We start from the raw sequence: 21,780 nt of genomic DNA, 5'->3' as shown, positions 1-21,780 counted from the left end.
ACACATATATATATGCAGTCACCTATATATACAAATTTCTCTGTCTTTTTTTTTTTTTTTTTTTACTTTTATTTGCCAGCTCGAGATTATCCTTGGATGCTGAAAAACAAGCGACCAGACAAACTGCGAGATACACTCAAGGAGGTAGAGGTATGTTTCAGAAAGTTTCAAGTACAGCAACATATAATCCGGTTTTCAAACCTCTTTCAACAGCTTTAATTTTCATGAAGATCCAACTCTCCCAGTGATGATAAATGTGCTTTTGTCTGGCGGGCTGTTCTAAAACAGCTGCATCTTTGTGTGGCATGCTTCGTCTATAAACCTGAAAATCAGAAGAATGGTAACCGATAGTGACAATGTGTACTCCAACTCCACTCTCTGTTTTCTGTTGTCCTTTAGGACTTAATGCAAAACAGTCAGTGTCTGCTGAGCAAATGGAAGAACAAACATATCTGTCAGGTAAAATGTTTTGACAAGCTCTTGCAATGTTCAATCAGTGGAGCCAAACAGCCATTCAGTGATTGATGCAATAGTGATAAAATGTTAACTAACGCTGAAAATCATTGTTTTGTTTTGTTTTTAATGTATGGGCTCTTATTACTTAGATTGTGTTTATTTAAATTTCTAACCCAAAATAGATGCTACAAACTAAAAATTTGCTTTTTTATCAACAAGAAAAATTGCATTAAAGGGCCCTGATTCTGTGAGATTATTAGTATTTGGGGAAAGTGAAAGCATTCTGTACCTCAAAATAGCAGGCTAAGGGAGCAGTTAAAATATGTAGACAGGACGGGAATCTATGTTACATTACATTTTTATATCTTAATTATTGACGTGTCTGTCACAAATCTTTTTACTTTGTGCTTGTGTAATATGGGAGGGAAGCTATAACTCTAAACCAACTATATCATTAATCAAGTTGTGGAACAAAAGATATTGTGACATGTGGCACACATGTAACTGTGTCCTTTGTCTATATAAGTTCCACATATTGTATACAAGAAATAGCTTTTCACATCCTCTTTAACACAGAACAGTAGGATAGCTAGTCTTTTTTTATCAATAATAAAGATATCATTGTCTAAGATACATTTGCGTATCAGATCTTATCGCTAGTAAATGTGTATCATTCCCATATAGATTACATATTATATATCTGTGAATGTTAATCTTCTAGAGCTGATTTAAGTATTAATTGTATGCTAATTTAGGTGACTCATTTTTTTCTGTTATTATTGTTCTGACTAGGGAAGGAATTTGGTTAAGTAATACTGAGTCAATTAGCCATGAGTGTATTCATCTGCTTCATTTGCTTTCCCCATCAATTCTCCCTCTATCATTTTCCTTCCCCTCCCATCTATCTGCATCCACCCGCATTCCTTACCAATACATACTCTGGAACAGTGAACTTTTTGCGAAAACTTGATCATCTTGTCTTTATAATATAACACCTTTGGTTGACTATCAATTCTGTATAAAACTTTTTTTTTTTGACTTAACATCCTCTAAGCAGTTTCAGGCTTACACAAACAAAAATGAGACAAAACCAATTTTAATTCTTGTATAAGATGGGGAAAGAAGAGAGATATATGTTTTTATCTTGGTGTATTAGGTCTGGCTCTATATTGGATTGAATCATGTAGAAGGGTAGCTTGATAAATTGAGGGTTTTTTAGATGGCTTGTGTAGCCAGAGTATAAGCGATAGTATAGCTTATAACATAGCCAGAGTTAAAGTTATAGATAAAAATCAAAGTAATTTCTCTGTCCTTAAGTTCTGATTTTGTTTTCTCAATCCCAAAACAAAATGTTGGTGGGGTTTTTTTATATAATAATGTCTGAAAATTGAAGTTTCCAGCAGGGTTTAGAATGTTCTGCCAAAACAATTGTGTTATTCCACTTTCTGTCTTCCTGAAAACATAATCTCTCCAACAAATGAAAATAAAACAGAGAAAAATTAATAATTTGGGAGAGTCTAGAACACAAAAGCTGCCTTCTATCAATTTTTATGTCAAACAAACAGTTTGTTTTTCTGCTTCTCATCTGTCTTTGAACATGTTGCAGGAATATCTGGACACTTCCATTTTGATACAAATGTTCTGAAGCTTCTGGAAAAGCTGTTGTACATTTATTTTTTAGTTCTAAGTAGGAGACTAATTAACTGTTTCAGCAGAAAGTGCTTATCACATGATGGTGCAATCTATGTTCATAGCACTACTGTACTCACATGCTATTTTGGATGGATACTAGAGCAGCTGATAGTGGAAAAAGAAGACTCCATGTTTGCTTTAACTTCCAAGTGTAATAGAAAGCAACATGCCAGACAAACAGCATGGAGAGCATGTAGTAAATTACCATTACTGTGTAATTTTCAATGATTTGGGCTAAATCTGAGTAGAGGGTTTAATTGTAGTATCTTTATTTTTTAGCTTTTTATTTCTTAGTAGCAAAACAATGTCAAATAAATTCTTTTATAGCAGTTAAAATATTTAAATCAACAGCCATCACATTTTTCAATAAATGGTGTATGTGTTTGCATGTGCCATATCTTTAGCTGAGCCAGGAAGAGTTCCCTTTGTATTGTAATAATAATGTGCTATCCAAAAACTCAATGGCTGTTGTACCTTCAGCAAGACAGGACAAATAGAAAAAAAAAATCTGGAAGGTGATACAATGATAACAAGACTATAATTTAGAAGAGCAGTATGATTTCCCTCAGATTTTGTGAAAAATAAGCATAGGACTGCTGCTAGTGTGCCTTCTGGAACCTAAACATCACTATTCCTAATTCCTCACTGCTTCCTTCAGCACTTCCAGCTTTTAAGTAGCCCACAGGCAAAACTTGGGGGCTATAAATTTAAACATGCATCTGCTAAAAATGAGCGTGCTGCCATGTTAACAGTTGGTGTGCAAATGACCAATTAGATTTCGTGCATATGCCTCAATGAAAAATGTACTTAGTTTGCATGTGGATTATCTTGTCCTTTGTATGAATGTATTTGTCAAAATTGACTCTTCTATATGAGTTTGCCTAGAACTACTATAATGCTGGCCCAGCTTTCTGCCTTTCTTAATGTTTCATTTTATGCATCAAAATTTCTCCTATTACTTTTTTTTATACAATTAGAAGTTGCATATTTACTTCCTTGTCCATTGACCCTTATTTTTGCAGTCCTAAGTATACATTCTAGTACTGCTTAGCGCTTCTGAAATAGATGATGTGCCAGTTCATGTAAACATAACCTAGACTGTACGGGGATTTTTGTCAAGGAGCTTGCTCTCCTATTTAAAAGAGCTTAGTTGAGCCCTAAAGGACTGAGGTCTTTTCTTTAGCTCTGTTCCTATTTGTTCCAATAGGATCTGAATGCACACCATTTCTCTATGGTACTTCTGAACCCCAACTTTGATGAGCTGTGATGACTTGCTGAAATAATCCTGTAATCTTCAGCTAGGTGATGTCAAAGGAAAGTAAATAGACCATAAAAGAAGGATGATGGAAAAAAACAGAAGTAGTCTTTACAAGATGCCACTGTATTGTTTATAATTAAATAAACAATTTACTCCTTAGCTGTCCCTGCCAAGAAATAATAATCTAAGGAATTAATTTTATCAATATTGTTGAGTTTACTCAACTCAGCTCTGGCTGCTTCCCTTCCTCTTGGTCTCCTTCTCTAATTCTTTGGAATGCTTTTAAGTTTTGCCACAAAATCATGAAGTCAATCCTATGAAATGATGCCATTGGTTCAGGTTTGCTTTTACAATATAAGGTGGTAAAAAATTAATGATATCTAGCCAAAACATATGATTTCCAACTTTTTTTGGTTTTACATTTGCATTATGATGTAGAATTAAACACAAGCCAACACTGAATTATTTTATTGTATAAAAGCCAAGCACTAGCTGTGAATCATATCTGTTACCTGCTAATGAAGAAGTTATATATATTCTTTGCTAAATTACTTTGATTTGATTTAACTTGATTTGTGTTGCAATTTACATATGTATATGAATGGTTTTTATTTTACCATCATTGACATACTGAGAACTGGATTCTGAATTGTGATGCGTAGCAGTATTTGCTGACGTGGCTTGTTATATCAGCTACAATGCCTATAAGCAAACAGATTTAGCAAGATATGTGGTGACAGAGTGGCACGTCTGATACCAAAATCAAGACATTCTGGCTAGAATACATGAGAAGCTAGTATCCATCACCAGTTCCTAAGAGGAACACTGCCCTCAAATTCTTTTGGTTGCTTTTGATCACAGCCATTAATGTGTTGTGTGGTTTTAGAGATTTGGAGCTAGAAGTACAAAAGCATTGATTATTGTGAAACAGTAACGTGTAACAACAATAACTTCATCTGTAATAAGGCATGCAACAAAGTAATTACGGTAGGGTGGCTAAGAAAGCAATCTGGAATGAAGAGGTGGGGAAAAACCCTGGGAACCTGCTTGAACAAGAAGTGCTTTGCAATTCTCTTCTCCTTTTGCATATTCCTTTGTTGGTTGGGCTGTCTAAGGGAAAACAGTTTGCAGCAATATTTTTTACAGGCATATTTTCCATCTCTTCCAATTTTAATCAGATAGAAGCAAATCCTGGCTTTGCTCTGCAGGTATCTTTTTAGGTAGAAGGGCTGATAAGCAGCTAAGTGGCATGAATGAGGAGTCAGGGCTAAGACTTCCGAGGATAAAGGAATCGACTTAAGTACATGCTTAAGTTCTTAAGTCTGTAAGTTGTGAGCCTGTACTTAAGTCCTTTGCTTAAGAAAAAGTAACTCAAATACATATTGGAGAGCTTTGATATTGGGTAAGGGAAGGGCTAAGTCTTCCCCTAAGTATCCTCTGCTCCTTCTTATGTCTGTCTTGCTCATTGGAGAACCATTTTTGACACAGAAAGTACATAATTCCTTCTATCAAAGTCTTCACTGTCAACTCCTCATTAAGACAGAAATTAAGTGGCTCTTCCTTCCCAGCATGTAGAATGACCAGATCTCCAAACGATTTGCTCAGACTGTGTTCAAGTACAAAGGCTATGCCCATTCTTCCAGTAGGTATGAAGTCATGCTTTCAGATTTTGTTTAGGAACACCTTGAGACTGTTAAAGCTGACTCTTGTGATTTCTATTTTTCACATCACAGTACTTCATACTGACAAATGTGTCATGTATTTCATTATTGTGAGCTTTTTCCCCTAATTTGATATTTGTCAGATGGAATGATTTCGTGCCTTGTGTAAAGAATGCCTCTTACATTTGCTTTTATTCTTTAGCAATAATGGGCAATTCCCTTGAGCAGTATTTTTCGGAGTTGGATCACTGTGTATCTCTGTTCAAGCCAAGTTTGCAGTCTTACCCATTTGCTTCATATTCATTCCTGCTTATGATTGGACTGCTCCCATCCACCGACATAGGAGCTTAACTATGCAAGCTTATGTATAACAGCACCTAAATCTTATTACCACGTAACAGTCTTTGCCTAGACTCCTTACAGTGAGTAAGGAATTGAAATAGTGAAGTTTCAATTTCAACACATAAATATTTTCTGTCTTACAGAATATTTTTGACTAAAGGTAATATGGAAACAAAGAATCATTTAGGTTGGAAAAGACCCTTAAGATCATCAAGTCCTACTGTAAACTTAACATTGCCAAGTCCACCACTAACCCATGTCCCTCAGCACTGCATCTACATGTCTTTTAAATACCTCCAGGGATGGTGACTCAGCCACTTTCCTGCTTTATTTAAATACCTGCTTGTAATTCATGGTAAACTTAAAGAACTATTTTTAGAAAAGCCCCCATTCTAATCCAAAGGATTTTTAAAGGGAGGTGGAAGAAATACTGACCTTACTTGGGCATATAGTGTGTAAGGTCTCTGATTTACTTTTTAAATTTAGACTCTAAAGTTCCTAGGGGGGAAGGATTTAAACTTGTGGAGCACAGGTATATTACCAACCGTGGTAAGTTATTATAGAAAAAACTTGTTAAATTAAAATTTAAGTTTTACCCAAATATCTCAAACTTCTGTGGAGAATAATGGGAAATAATGTTATACTGTAAAAATAAAGGAGGAGGGAGTGCAATGTAAGAAACAATAAGAGCCATGGAAATTATATTATTTTTTACCTACATTCTGTCATTCTATCATGCCATACTGATAGCTTAGAGAGAGATCTGTGCAATATTGAAAATAAATAGCATGGGTTTAGTGACTCTAAAGCAAAGCACACCCATTAGCACAACATTTTATATTTATAAGTCTTGTCATCGTACACTGGAGTGGTTTTCATAGATGTCTGTTCTAACTCTGTAACAGGTGTTATTTATGTCATTACCAGGAAATGAACATAGACTCACAGAATCATAGAATGGTTTAGGTTGGAAGGGACATTAAGGACCATCTAGTTCCAACCCCCCTGCTATGGGCAGGGACACCTCCCACTAGACCAGGTTGCTCAAAGCTCCATCCATCCTGGTGTTGAAGACCTCCAGGGATGGGGTCTCCACAACTTCTCTACACCCTGAAACATTTAAGAGTTAAAGATTCCTAACCTTATTTGTTGCTCTCAAGCCAAGAGTTTGCAAGCATGTCTCTATACAGCATATTGGATGGACATCTTTGATGTCATCAGAATGGCAAGCATGTGGTCTCCTTCAATAATGCAGTCGTTCAAGACCAATGACCATCTATAGATCAATACACATTTTTTTTCCTGGGTTTTGCCTCTCCTCTTTACCCGTGTGGGTGGTATATAGCCCTACTCTGTCAGGTAAACCCAGAGGCTACAGACAGACTTCTGGTTCACTTAGGCTATGCTCCCAGGTTTACTCCAGGATGCTCTTCTCACTCCCTGCAAGGAAAAGACGTGTGGGAGCAATGTACCGTTACACTAACGTTTTCTGAGAGAAGAACACAGCTCCCAAGCAAAGGTCTTGTGGAAGACACAAGTTGGAGAGTTTGTTTACATGACTGCACCATCTCACTTGTTGGCACATAACACTGAAGGATTTGGGGTGTTTTACTCTTCTCTGGCAGTCATTCAATAATTTAGAACTGATCTTTCCAGAGTATTTATGTAATTTTGCTAGATCATTGCTTGCAATGTAGTTTGTCAACTTCTGGGTTTCAACCCTCACTTTTTAAACTAGGTTCTTTGGACAATTATAACTAACCGTAGTCAAACCTTGCTGGGCTTAACATTATCAAGTTGGAAATAAATTGTGATTTTATCTAATCTAACTTCAACATAAGGATAAATGGAAGTTTTGAAAGATTGTAATAAAAGCTGCATGAGTGTAACTGTGTCTAACATTTTTACTAGGACAAAACCTTAAAGGACATCTGTCATGACAGGCAATATTGAAACACTGACTATATATATTTATCAGACGAATGCATGATTAGACTTTGGCAGGATGGGAAATGATCATTTGTTCTTAACAAATTCATTTCACATCACAGGTATTTTTTTGTTTCTATTTCAGACATTGCTAGAATTTCTTTTTAAACTACTGTGAATTGACGGGAAGATAGATTGGAAAAATGTTGGTTAAAGATATTAGTCAGGGCAAGAAGGTAATTTATTTAAACATGCCTGTCCTGTTCTCTGCTACAGAGAGCACAGAGCTTAGTAATATATAATTATGTATATGTATAACTGAGAATTTTCATAGCTAAATTATTGAGCGCAGAGCATAGCACAAGAGGCAAGCTCAATTAGATCACTACATTCCTGTCCCCAGTACTTTTTTTTTATTATGCAATCCAGTAGATCTCACTGCAAGGAAGTTTATGTACCAGTGTGTTGTACTAAAAAGTATATTGCAACCATGTTTGTCTCACAGCTCTAGCATAAAACAAACCAGGATTTTTATGCCAAATTCTATTACAAGAGCAAGTATTTCTCTAGTATGAAGTTTTTTAAAAGCACAGTGATTTCTTTAAAATTTTGCTGTTTGGTAGAAGCTGGAGTCCCAGATTTCTGCCCTTTGGTGAGCCCTCTGTACATCTGTGCAACGGTCTTTCCACTGAGGATTCCTTTGGCAGAAAAGATGGTTCAGCAAGTTTAGGGCTGGTATAGCCTCTGCTGAACTAATAACGATTTTTTTTTTTTTTTTTTACTGGTTAGAGGGAGATGAACCTGGCTGCCAGAATGAGTCCTTCGGAACTGCTGCTATATAGCAGGAATGAGAGCTGACCTGAAAGTTCTTTAACATGCTGAGGCCATCTAGCCTGGCAGCTTGCAGGAACAGATGCGGCACTGGAAAATGAATTAAAATACACTTGTGTTTTCAGTACTGCCTGTGAAGATCAAAGTCACAGTAGTGATTTTTTCTGCTGTTTTTACATCAATGTTTCTGTAGAAATGGCAATGAGTTAAACAATTAATGTGGTCAGAATTTTTTTTTTTATAAACCCCTGACTTTATCTTTTACCATCTTATTAAGGAAACAATATCTCTCTAATAAAGCTTTTCGTATACTCCTACTACTGGAGTAACTTGGTAAAGTGAGGTCAACTCACAATGGAGCAGGGAACTTTATGGGTTGTATTTTCTGAATTTCTTTGCAGTTATAGTTACATTCAGAAAATGACTAGGTGTAATGATTTAATTACGCAAAAAAAATTGGTTTTCATGACTCCTCCCACTGAGCATTCTCTCTCTCATACAAGATACGGCATCAGAAGGAGCTGATAAGTACTGTGACTTAGCCTTCAAGATTATATGTATCATTTAATTGAGATTAATTAGGCAGGAATATTCAGTTAACTCTGAAATAAGCCTCTGACTATTCTGTCCAATGGTTTAAATTTCTGCTTTCTGAGAGAGACATGTACAACCTTATGCCAAGGAGTATACAGATTTATCACTGTGGTAGAACACTGTTATTTAAATTAAAGAATAGATGAATGATCAAAAATAACAAGGACTGCAAAAAGGTGCTGGTTGTAATCTGTGATAATAATATAAAATGACATGAAGCCCAACTTTATATGCTTTTTTTCATGCAGGTTATACAGTTATTTTATATGGTCCATGGATGACGGAGTGATCAGCGTCATCCCTTTACTTGTTCAGGACAGAATTTTGATCTCCCTTTTTAACAAATTAATTCCATACATTTTCTGCAACATTTGGGGACTTAGCACACATCTTCTTCAAGTGTTCAGCAACTGTAATTCCTGTACCAGTGTCATATTACGCCTCTGCCTTTCATTGAAAAAGCTTTCAAAGTCATTATAAGACATCTTCACATCAATGATAAGTCTCTTTTGTAATTTTGAAAATTAGATTGCTACGTAATGGACAGCTGCTAATATGTACCTTGGAACGTTTCACTTTATTAATGATTCTTGATGTCTTGTTTTCTCACTATTTGGATTTAGCTCCTCTTTCACTCAGGTATATTGGTGTCCCTAAGCCTTTCTGGGCCACAGCTGGAGAAAGCGGTGATTGACAGGACCCTGGTGGGGAAGCTCATCTCCGACACCATCAGTGATGGTAATTACACCCACGTGCAAATCAATTGCCTGCATTAACAATAGAGTAGAGAAACAGTATATCAACAGGTAGACTAATTATTGCCACTGGGGACTTGCAAACACAACAAGTAATTGCATGTAAAGCCATAGTTACAACCCTCAGGACTGAGAACACTTTAAGAATAATATTTAACATCAAAGTTTTCAGGCTTGTCAAATACTGAATGGGTTTCTAAAATTCAGTTTCTTACACATTTTAATCACTGAGAACATGACATTTGAACTTGTCATGTTTATTTCATTAGTGGAAAAATGGGACAGAACCAAACATCAGCCAACTGATTAGTTACATGGGATAGCTATTATTAAAATATTTACTTATTAGAAAAGGCTGGATAACATTAGTTACATGGAGGTGTTCTGATTTACTTTCTAGATTTCCAAAATCTGACTTTTCTTATTAACTAGTGACTGCTAAAAATTAAGTTTTAGTTTAATGAAGAAGAAAACTTATGAAAATGTACCAGTTTTCAACAGCTTTATAGCACAACTGTAGCTTTTTCAATGTGTCTCTGCACATTGAGCTCCACTGAGAACCCAACCAGGTGTCAGCATCTTGGCATCTGCATGATCAAAAATATGGAATTTCGGTGTGAGCCAAATTACATGTGCAGTATCTTCCAAATTCTTAAAAAGTAGACCCAAATTATGTCCTTTTAATAAGAATATATGCTAGATTTAGCTTTGATCTTTAATGATTTATTTTCTTCCATACCCAGGCATCTATTGAATATTGGCCTGGTTATGTAAGAAAGCTGCAATGCTGCAGCTGCAAAGCTGCAATCCTTCTGATTCTTATCAATATATTGTAGTTTAATCTTGAAAAATAACATTAATATAACTGTGTTATTACAATCTTTAGTATCCAAACAAATAACCCTAACCTCATTTTTTTATCAACTAACTACTACAGAGAGTATAAAATAACATTTAATGTCTTGACTCCTTTTTTTCACGCTTCACTGAAATTGCTAGATTACTAATTCCATCTCAGATTTTTCTGCCCTCTGTTTCCAGAAGGACGATTTCATAATTTCAGGTGACAAAAGTAGGAAAGCACGGAAGCTAAGGTTATACCCAAATTGAAGGCGTTTGTAGAAGTTATTTAGAATACTCTGTCTTTAAATAAATAAATAAATAATATATAATCAAATTATACATATCTTGCCTTTCATTTCTTAAGCTTCCTTGTTTGGTGATACCCACGTCTGAAGGTAAAACAGGACTGCTTCTGTTCAGTAAAAGCAAACCCCACAATATCTGTCATTGCAAATATGGGGGTTTTTTTGTTACCCACACAAATAGTGTTCAAAATACAAGTTTTTATACTGAACTATCCTTATGTGAAAACCACAACATAATGTTGTCCTAGAATAAATTCGCTTTAATCCAACATAATTGCATGTCTTTCCAAATCTAGGTTGGAATTAGGGTTGTGATTATAAAGTTGGCCAAAAGAAATTTGATATTTAATACAAGAAGTCTGTATAAAAAGAATAGTTCTTATTTTAACAATTCTATGTATGTAGAAATGGATAGGATTGCAATCTGTCAAATTTACTTAAGCAATGTTGTAATTCTAACTCACAGTAGCATGTCCTCTTAACATTTGGAATAAAGGTCAGATTACGTGCACAAAATACAGAATTAAGATTGCATTTATAATCCTCCTGCCTCTAATAAAGTCCTGATTTCTATTATTTATAGGCAAAATTTAAAAATAAATTTAATTAGAAATTATAGAAAAATTGCTTTCCTAGAAGAAAATAGTAGTTCTTATTTTCTAAATTGTTTTGCGGCACTGAGGTCTTCCTGCCCCAGACAACCACGGCTACTGAAAATCAGGCGACTGCTGGTCTCGTTCACACCTGCACAGGGATCCTCGAATCCTGCTTTCTTTCCTTCAGCTGAAACAAATTTCAGAAGCATCTGAGGCGTGCTGTAGGTCATCTTTAATGTAAACTACATCTGTGAGGGTATCAAAATATTTTAACTGTGTACATATTGAGGATACTGTACTCTGTGGCTTTGAATTTTCGTGTGTGTTTAGTATCTCAGTTATAGCTTCTCACTCACCTTGTCAAATACTTTATCACCATTTCTTTTTTTTTTTTCCTAAAAGGTAGTGCTAATGTTACATTTCAAAGGCAATTATTTGGCTTTAATCTGTACCCTTTAGCATTTGCATACCAGATACTTCAGAGCTATGCCAGTACATGACTATGGGAAAATCAAACTGGTTGTAAATCAGACTAAATCAAAGCAAAGCTGAGTAGCCGGTTTGCACTGCTTATATGCAAGACTATACTGTCAATCTACCTAAGGATATATAAAATACATGTAACAATCTAGGATATTAGTCACAAATGCATTTTTTTTCTTTTTTAGGGTTCAGGATTTTGGTGGTTTGTTTTCAAATACGGTTCCACTTTCCTTGACATTTCCCTTTTAGCAGAAGTTCACGAGTTTAGTTTCTGAAAACAGCTGGCCAGCTTCACTTTAAACCTGATTCTCATCAACAGTTCTTCAGTGATCTGGTACTAGTTACCCAATCTGGTACTAGTTACCCTGATGACTGACTTCATTCTCAGACATCTCTTTACCTACGGGCACTGCTTGAATAACTGGATAACACTTGGGAAAAATCCTAGATGCTATTGTCTAACTAATTTTCATTGTCAAATTAGTTGTTCAGTTTTACAATGAACTCTTTTGGTTTAGCACCCCCTCAGGATAACAGTGGGGATTCCACTGCACTTTTCCAGACTCCAAGGGAGTCTGTTCCATCTTGGTTACCTGTATTGTTTGGGTAGCCCCATGTGAACCTTCCAACCAGTTCCTAAACCCTCTAAAGCATAAGCCTGTATGTAACGGCCTCCTTCGTGTCTGCAGCAGCACCTGGAACCTTACAATGTCAAAACACCAGATACGCCTCAAGTACTAATTGGCGTTTATCATCTTTAACACGAGCAATGCTGTACTAGGTGCATTTCTGAAATACTGGTGGATGTTACCATAAGAAAAAAAAATAAAATTGAAGATTGATCGGAGATGAAAATGAATGTGGAAGGGCATAAAACATGTATTTGAATGTAGTGGTAACTTGGTATGAGATAATTTATTCAGGTTTATGTAATCAGAGTACTCCCTAGGCTTTATTTCTCATTTCCAAGAAGGTCCTGGCAGGATGACGCATTGATGTCTTTTAGGAGATTACAGAGGCTTCAGTGTAATATTTAAGACACTGTCTTGAAAAAATTGCTTTTTGCAACGTCTCAGCGGAGGGTTCAGTAATGTGTTTTGTTACTAGAAACAGGTATTACAGTGGTGACAATTTTTATTTGGTTTTTCAGCTGTTCTTACAGACAATTTCATCATCTTGTCATTTGAGGACCATAACCAACTCTGCTTTATTCAGTTTACAAAGAAGATGGATTCTCCTGATGTAAACAAAAGACTGGAAAAACTCTCTTGTTTGGACTTTAAGGTATAGCTGTCAATGGTGACTGTAAATACTGCAGTAGCTTTACATTGTGAATCACTGGTGCTTGCTGATATCCTATAGCAGTATAAGTTGCAAACCTTTATATAACTGATCAGAACAGCTCAAATTCCAAAAATGGCAGTTATTGAAAAGTAAAAAAAAAATTACATGGCATTCTGAGTTAATGAATAAAATACTGTGCCAAGAGGGATCCAATTTTCTACTGTACTTAGGTTAAGGGCTCAGACACACAGTTGAGTTACCCCTGCTTAACAGATTACCTTGTGTCTGTTGAGCAGCAGTAACTGACCCTTTGCACATTCTCAGCATCTAACAAGCATGAAGCAAAATCTGTAATGGTAAACCTCAGTGTAAAAGATTTAAGGTAATGTGTTTTACCTCTTGTTTGCTGTGGGCTAAAAATGTACGCGTGGTCAATTACTATGGCTCAGCTGATATACACAAACTCATAAAGTTATGATAATTCAGTCATCTGTCTGAGCTCCAAGACTGTTATAATTCTTTGCAGAAATCTTAATTTTCCCTCTAGTTACAGTAATCGTGTTGTTGGGAGAGTTGGTTTTACAATTAAGCCACTGAGCTAGGACTCAAGATATAGAAGCTGAGTTTCTCGCCACTGACAAACTATGTTTGTGACCTTAGGCGAGTGACTTGGTGCCTCTGTATCTCAATTCACTATGTGCACAGTGAAGATCAAAATACTCCTTTATTCCAGCCCTTTATGTGTGGCAGTAGCTGAAAGGTAGTCTTGAGATAGCTGAACTGGCTTTAAAATAGCCACTTTGGATGTCAGTAGAAACCAGCTCATCTCAAACTGAATTACACCGCGTCTTGGGTGGATTGGGCTGTGTAGACATAACTTATTTCGACCATCAGCTCTTTGACATCAGGGCAGTGGCTGACCGTAGGTGGAAGTGCTTGGTGCTACAACAGCATGAAAAAATAATCAGCCAAAGGCAATTAATTTTGAACAGGCAGAGTAGGAAGGGGGCTGCATACAATTCACTGCAAGAATGAAGAAGAAACAAGCCTGTGCCCAAGAAAGGTAGAAAGATGTAGTAAGCAAAAGGGAGACTTTGTGTTTATTTCAGACTGGATAAATATTAAGGAAAACAATCTTCTACTAGTAAATATTTTCCCCTTGACAACCCCTCAGTAATTTGCTTCCTCACATAAGGGAGTTTGCATCTGCAAGGCAAGCTTTTTAAGGATGTGTTTAATTTAAGTTTTGCCATATTACATTTTAACTTGCTTGGTAGAAATACTTTCTGCTAGGATGAATATCTAATACATTTTCCAGGCTGTTTCAGTTCAGGGCCTCTTTTCAGCAATGACTTGTGTTTGCGAGATTGATCCAACCTCTATAACGTGGATTTGAGACAGTTCACTGTTCACCAGGAACTGAGCTGATACGTAGTTTACTTGAAAATTATGTGTGCTTGTGCCTGGCCTATGGCGTTTGTTAAGGTTGTGCTTTAGAGGTAAGGGTAGTGTGTGGTATGGGTTGTTTTTTTTTTAATAGCTCTAAACTTTAATGAAGAAGCTATGGTGAGCTGAAGTCTGCCCTCATCATTTAATTGTGAGGGCCATAGCTCCTTACTTAATTTATGTTTAGAAAATGTATTTTCATTCTGGGTATTGCTGGGCACATTTTGGATCTCATGGTTATGGCTTTTTTTACTTGGGAAAGAAGGAAAGCCTAATGCATAGAAAACTCTCTCTGCCCTAGGAAACCAGAAATATCTGCTGTACTCGTTAATAGGCTTGTTATGTTCAGTTCTTTGCTGACACAGCGGAGCTTCTAGAAACGCCTCCATGTTCAATGTTAACTTTGCTTTCTCTTGAAATCAGTGGGAATCACTATGGATTATTTCCTTGCCAACCAAAAAAAGGCATTTGCATTTTTTAATTGAATGTTCTTTTGTGTGAAGCTTGCTAGTTAGGCAGCTAAATATAATTTTTATTATCTTCAAAATTGCACCAGTGTGAGCCAGCAGAAAGTATTATTCACTACTGCAATAATATTATGTCAGCTCTCTGCATTGAATTAGAGTTCTTTATGGCTGCTTTTGGTCAAAATTACAAAAGCTAAAAGATCACAGACACAGTCAACACTAGTGTCACTATCAGTAGTAACAAAAGAAACAAAAGATGGTCCTCAATTGCAAATGTGCAAACTTGCAACAATACAGCTTTAGAAAAAACAGTTCCTTAGTGTTGGCTTTTTTTTCCAAGAGAAATTGAATTAAAAGGTAGCTTGCTCTGGTATAAAACTACCACGGGATTAAAATACGGAGCTAAGATTCAGAAAATTTGAGTGTAGCCTTCATCTCTGCCTCTGACGTTTGGTGTAGCCTTGAGAAATATAGGTAGCATTTGGGTTTAAATTCCCATTTCTAAAAAAATGCTTGCTTCCAGTCATATGTAAAGATATAATTAAATTTCTGTCATATTTACATTGTAATTTCTTTGGTACCTGGACAGAAGCAACTTCACATTGCTCACTGTCCAGCCTCATGGTGGGCAAAATTGGCAGGGAACTCTAGGCAGTACTGGGCTGCCAGAGTGTTATTAATAATAATAATAAGTCAACCGTGCTTTCCTCCTCACAGTGTGATATTTATCCAAAAGTTGGGTTTTTTTACACAATTACATACCTAAATGGAAGAATTATTTTCTTTATCCTCTTCCTTTCTAAACGACGCCACCTTGGATTTTATTTACACTTTGAAAAAAAGAAAGGGAGACTTATTGTATGAATCGCTACAGTCTTGAAGACCAGCAAAATATAAAACCAACTGTTATCATTTGTCTGTTCTCACTGGCATTAGTCCATGTTTGAGAGTGCCATGTCTATTGCAAGATGTAGAGGTTTACAAAAGATTTGTGGCTGTTATTACATGTGAAATTGTTGTGAACAGTTAACACTGCAATACAGCACTAATTAATATCTGTGGAAGTATTTGCATTTTCCCATCCTAATAGATGTGTTGCCACCAAATTAACTATTTATATGTAGTTTTCATTCAAGTATCAGCTACCTGTTAACTTTTATGTATGTTTTATCTTTACACTTCTAAAGAGTATTTTGACAAGTAAAACACAGGATAGTCTGAAAATATTGACCTTTTGCAAGTTTTTCCCATCTGTGCTTTTTTTAATCCATTTCAATTTACTGAAGGAGGAGACAGTACAAGGAGTTAAATGTTTACCACGAGAGAACAACATTGGTAATTACTTTGATTTCAGTTCCTTTTGATGTGTATTCAGGGGATGAAGAGGTCAATAATATTATGACCATGCAAATAGAAAAGGGTTCTTTTTGACCATATAAAAAACAGCAGAGGATTATTAAAGCATTAACCTTGATTTTAATGGCCTTGGTTGAGTGGTGAGATCACAATTTGGATGAGCCTGATTATTTACTAAATACAATACATAAATGCAACGGGTTCTTAACACCCATTGCACTCTGGCATTATCGCATTACTGCCATCCTTTGTTGCCTTGCAGACAGGAATATGAAAGCAATCTGTCATGTAGTGAGACTGGCTCCAGAAGCATTTCTCTGATAAGAAGACCCCCTGCCCTTTGCTAGTGTCTGGTCCAGTAGGCTTAGCCATGCGCTTAATCCCCAGAAAGTGGTTCGATTATTGCTGACCAGCAATGGCAAGATAGTTTTTTTTTCCCCTAGCTATCAACCTTCCATTAATTCCTTAAGCAGAAATGCGGTGCAATCTATATTTCCTTGGCATGTGTCACCCAGATGGTGCACTGCTCATGTTTTCAAATAACCATGCTCCAAAATAACAGAGTTTGAATAATAAATTCCACAAATCCTTCCTGAGAAAGAGGCACAATTCTCAGGAGCTGCATAAACTTTACGCATGATGCTGTAGCTCATCCACATTATGCAGAAAAGTATATATTCTCTTGCAAAGCGGATGCTTGTATCTGGATTCCTTAATTTAGGGAGGAAAAAGGAAGATACATGTTTGCTCAAACACTGTAGAATATATTTAATATTTGATTATGTCTTAAACACTAGCCTTAGCTCCCTGGTCAGCTTTGCAGAACTTGTCATTTAATATGGCTAAGCTTAAATCCTATGTGTAGGTCGATGCTGTCAAGCAACCATGACTGTACATTTTGGTATTGATTGGAGTCATTGCAGTAAATTCCTTCTTAACTCACATTCCTTTCCTTCCCAATCCCCTCCCCATAGATAAAAGTGTGAGCATGTCTTTTTCTGTCTGAGGAGATATTTTTTACATTTACAGACAGCCTATATGAAGATATATGTACGCAGTCCTCTGTGTATATATATACATTCTCTTTCACACATCCAAAGTAAATGCTCCCAATTGCTCCTACTATGCTATTTTATCACCTCAAACGTTTCCTGCATTTTTTTTCTTCCATCAGATATCTTACATTGATATACATGGACCAGAAGGTAGAAGGATGAAACGTCACCTGGCAATTAACTGTATGCAAGATATGGTCATTTGCTGGTGGTCAGCAACTAGTGATGGAGCATGGCCTTGGTCTCCTATTTCCTGTGAGAGGGACAGAGCCAACCTATTGCTATTAGGCTGTGCACATGGCAAATTGGAGGTAAAGTGCTGAACTCTCTTGTTATGTGATTTTTCGGATTTGCTAAAGAAATAACTGCTCAACTGAAATGCATATTCAGGTAGATATGAAGAACAGATGTGATAAAAACATAAGAAAGGAAGATCAGCCATTCTAATCTTAAAAACAAAGGTTTGTTATTTAATGAAAAAAACCACCTTATTTAGTGTGTTTACTATTTTCACATCAAAACTAGCAATCTGAGAAATGTAGCAAGGAAGTAAGGTCTTTATAATGGCATAGCTTTGGAGCTGCTGACACTGAAAGTAAGAGTGTCAGAGTTCCACTATCAAACTCTAATCTGACTTAGAAACTGTAGCTGGTGCATGCTTGTCTAATGCAATTGTTTTATATTGTCTGCGATGTTAACTGATAGGCATTTTTCGTCTATTTTAAGTGGTTTATTATCAAATTTTAGCTACACCCAGATGCTGTGTAAATTGTTGCTATAAGTATTGATCAAATCAGGGACCAATTTTTTTCTTAAAGAAAAAGTCAAAATTCCCCATCTACAGGCGGGAACGTAAGCTGCAAGTTAGAACAGGGCTACAAGCTGACCCTCTTCCTGGCGCTTCCTTACCTTACCTTTTTAGGCAGATCTTTCCATTTCATCTCTTTCATTTTTATTTCATCTACTTAAGAATATCTGAATCCAGTTTCTTATGTTAGGTAAAAACTTAAAAATGAAGCTATCTGGGCAGTACTCTGAGGAGAACTGGAGGCTGAATTTAAAATATAAAAGCTATTCTGGACTAGCATCTTGTATAGATGCTCCCGTATTTGAAGTTTTATTTTCAGTTTAGCTTAAGACACTACTGATACGGACTAAAAAGGCACTGACTGTGGGAGAAGGGCACAAACTTGAGGATCAGCTGTGGAATAGCTATTCTGGAGTAGCTGTTACAGACTATTTGCCTGTAGGGAAAAACCCTAAGTAACACTTTTAAGAATAAGCTGCTCTTATAAACAACATCCTGTTCTCTTTAATTAGGGAAGATGTAAATGTTTTAATGTCTCAGAATTATTACTTTGATAACTAATATTAATTTCGGTGAGGTTTTTTTTCCCTTGGGATTTTCTATATATTGAAAGCAAAAGAGAAAAGGTAGTTGAGACTGCTTTTCTTTCTTATTTCAGCCATTAGTCACTGCAGAATTTAAGTTTAAATTACCTCCAGTTCTGCCTTCTTTGCTTCTTTTCAATTGACCTCTCTCCACTAGCGGTCATCTTTGACTCGTCTCTCTCCTCTGCCGGATACACACCTGCAGTTCTCAATTCCCCCTGCAGCTATGCCCAATCGCTTATAAAAATTACTCTGGTAGCTAAAACCTGCCTCTGTTCTTTGTAAGTTTTTTTAAGCCTAGTCCCTGTGCCAGTTTGATATTATGAAACTTCACCCTACTAACATTTCAGACCTTGTTTCTCTACCATGACTTCCGTACGTCCAGGTTCTGACGGCGACATTCCCACGCCTTTTCTTTCCTTCCCACGTCTTCAGAAAACTCCCTAATGCCAACATAGCAGTTTACAATCTCTCTTTTCTGAGGCGTTTTTGAGAGACTTGTTTCTTTTAAGAAATTCACAGAAACCACCCTGTCCGTTTAAAGCTTTCGCCGTTTCATTTTATATATTGTAGGGAAATTTACAAATTACAGCATTGCTCTGCATTTTTCAATACACCTTGTTTTATCCTTTTCTGGTTTAGACTAAATTGCTCAGGGCTGAGGCTGTCTAGTATAGTCCCAAGCACATCACTGGTGCTTAACACAATAATCATAATAAGCATTCACTGAGCCTTTAGGCCTAAACTCATAATCCTTTTAATTTAGCCCATATAGTAATATAAATATAAGAAAATTATCTTTAAACGCCAAACTGACAAATTTAACTGTTCAGTTGCTTTCCCTTTTCTGATTCTTTGACTGTACTTGTCTGTCTGAATTCTAAGATCTTTGGATGAAATTTCTTTTCCTGTATTTGTCAATAAAATATCAAGGACTACGCCAGGGCTATGGAAAAATTAGTCATATATAGATAACAAATTGTCTTGCTGGTTGCCAGTTAGTCTTTCGGTGTACTAGTCTCCTGGATGTGGAGTGGGCTGCTGTGTAAGGCTCAAGACACTCTACCTATAGGCTTCCCCTGTGTATCCACGATGTGTAACCTGTGGTACTGTTTGTTGGGGATTTTTTTTCTTGATTTCTCTAGCGCTCCTTATGGGCAGTAGTTAAATTCCCATGCATGGATTGGGGGATGCCGTAACCCAGCAGCTCTAGAAGCAGCATCAACCCCAAATCTGCAATTTAATGATGTACATTTTCCACTTGCACAGTCTTGGAGGGGAACTTCAACTTAACACCTTTAATTTCTGAGGGTCATTTGATAGCTTAATATGAGCAAAAATGTAGTTAGCATTTCTAGACGGCTTCTAAACAGTTACTTTCTAGATCAAATACCACAAAAACGCAGTATATCTGTAAGCATGCTTATTTGCCTCTCTTTGCTGCTGCTCCTTTACCATTTGTAGTGTTCTTCAGGTATAGACCTGGAATAAAAACATAACATGCTATTGTTATGCATGAAAGTAAATCCATATTTATCGTATTTGACCAATAATATCAATTTTCTCCCAGTAAATCATTATTGTCAATAGAAAAAGAATGAGAAGCATGAACTGATTGTTTGGAGTGTGTATCAAAAAGAGATGTATTAAAATAGTACTACTACTATAAAATAGTATTGCTTGGATAAAACAGCATTATTATCTAGAATTAAGAGAAAAATAGGACTTGCTGAGTGTCTAGCCCATAAAGAGCTGTTTGGTATATTGGCTTTATGAAAAAGTAAACCAAGTCTGAGGAAATGAACGGGTTCTGCCCACAGCCATTCTGCAGAACCTTGGTGCCAGCTCCTGACACTCCCATTGCTGTGGCAAAGCAAAGGGAAATGGGGCACTTAGGTGGTACTACCTCCTCCCTGGAAGAATTTTCCAAGTGCTATTTGCTGGCTACCAGCAGAGTGCTTATTGGGACAAGAATAGCTTTGGGACAAGGCAACTCAACCCCTCGTCATGATGCTGTCCTGTAACTACGCGTTCTGCAGTGGGATGATTCCCATTGCACATACAGTGTTTGGGGTATTGTGTACTTAAGCAGCTTTTCAACTTCATGGGGGAAATATATTTTACATTTTAAATACACTGTAAATGTGATTGGAACTGTGCTCTGTGGCTTTATGTTTTAACATTTGCTACTATTAAGGCTAAAGGTAGACATTATTCTTCTAAAAACAGAAACTACTCTTTCCTTGCAAATCTTGGCTTTTTTTACTCCCGTCGTTATTTTTTTTTTCCTGAGATCAGTGTTTACTATGTTAAATGCTATAGGATTTGGTGAGGAGTCCTCCCCTGAAGAAGGAAAAGTGCTTTTCTGTTTAACATAGGACTTTGCTTCAGTGTGCAATATATGTTTATGTGCATCCACTCGTGTTGCTGCAGGACTGTTTGTTGCACCTTTGTCTGCTTTCTTGCAGGCATTGGTTTCCTCTGGTAAACTCATCCATTCTCCAATTTATTTATTTAATTATTTGGGGTTTGTTTGTTTCTTCTATCTTAAAGTACCAATAATCAAGGATGTTATTTAAATTGTCTCCCTGTGGAGATAATGCTGGTATTTTGATTTCAAAACCAGAAGAGGAATCTTCCAGAAATCATTTCAAACAATTTGCTATGAATAAATAGGATCTGATGTGAAATCATCCTTGGATTAAACGCTTTGAGAGAAAGTCATGTTAAAATCAACACGAACTTTATTCTGCAAACATAAATTAACAGGAGGTGATGATGCCAGGGCTTAGTTACTGTAGTACTTTGCATTTGTCTTTGCCATGTTTATTTTCACTCCATTTAGTGCTAGTGTGAATGACTGAAATTATATTTCAATCTTGTGGAAAAAATAATTTGCCTGAGAGAGAATTATTATTTTTCTTTCTCCCAAGAGACAATATTTAATAGTCATTGCTTCCACATTGTGCCTCAAACTCGTGAAATAAACACAGCAGATCTTTTAGGAGTGAACTCTCCTACAATCACTGTAGCAC

The 21,780-nt window shown here is 36.4% G+C and overlaps 1 protein-coding gene across 7 annotated transcripts in view; it reads left to right on the top strand.

The window, feature by feature from the left end:
- WDPCP (WD repeat containing planar cell polarity effector) overlaps positions 1 to 21,780 on the top strand; it is a 156,115-nt gene that overhangs the window by 55,305 nt on the left and 79,030 nt on the right. For 6 of the 7 annotated variants that reach the window (XR_010070219.1, XM_063328350.1, XM_063328347.1 and 3 more), the window contains 5 exons: positions 80 to 150; positions 400 to 459; positions 9,387 to 9,501; positions 12,896 to 13,029; positions 17,473 to 17,664. Coding sequence is in view for 6 of the 7 variants with exons in the window: in XM_063328350.1 (XP_063184420.1) it covers positions 80 to 150; positions 400 to 459; positions 9,387 to 9,501; positions 12,896 to 13,029; positions 17,473 to 17,664 (572 nt within the window). In the remaining variant the exon portion in view is untranslated. The remainder of the gene's footprint in view (positions 1 to 79; positions 151 to 399; positions 460 to 9,386; positions 9,502 to 12,895; positions 13,030 to 17,472; positions 17,665 to 21,780) is intronic. The other variant, XM_063328352.1, reaches the window with a different exon arrangement.

The sequence above is a fragment of the Chroicocephalus ridibundus genome, chromosome 3 (genome assembly GCF_963924245.1).
Source record: "Chroicocephalus ridibundus chromosome 3, bChrRid1.1, whole genome shotgun sequence".
NCBI lineage: Eukaryota > Metazoa > Chordata > Aves > Charadriiformes > Laridae > Chroicocephalus > Chroicocephalus ridibundus.
Note: the sequence above shows the minus strand (reverse complement) of the source record. Positions and strands in the feature narration are given on the sequence as shown.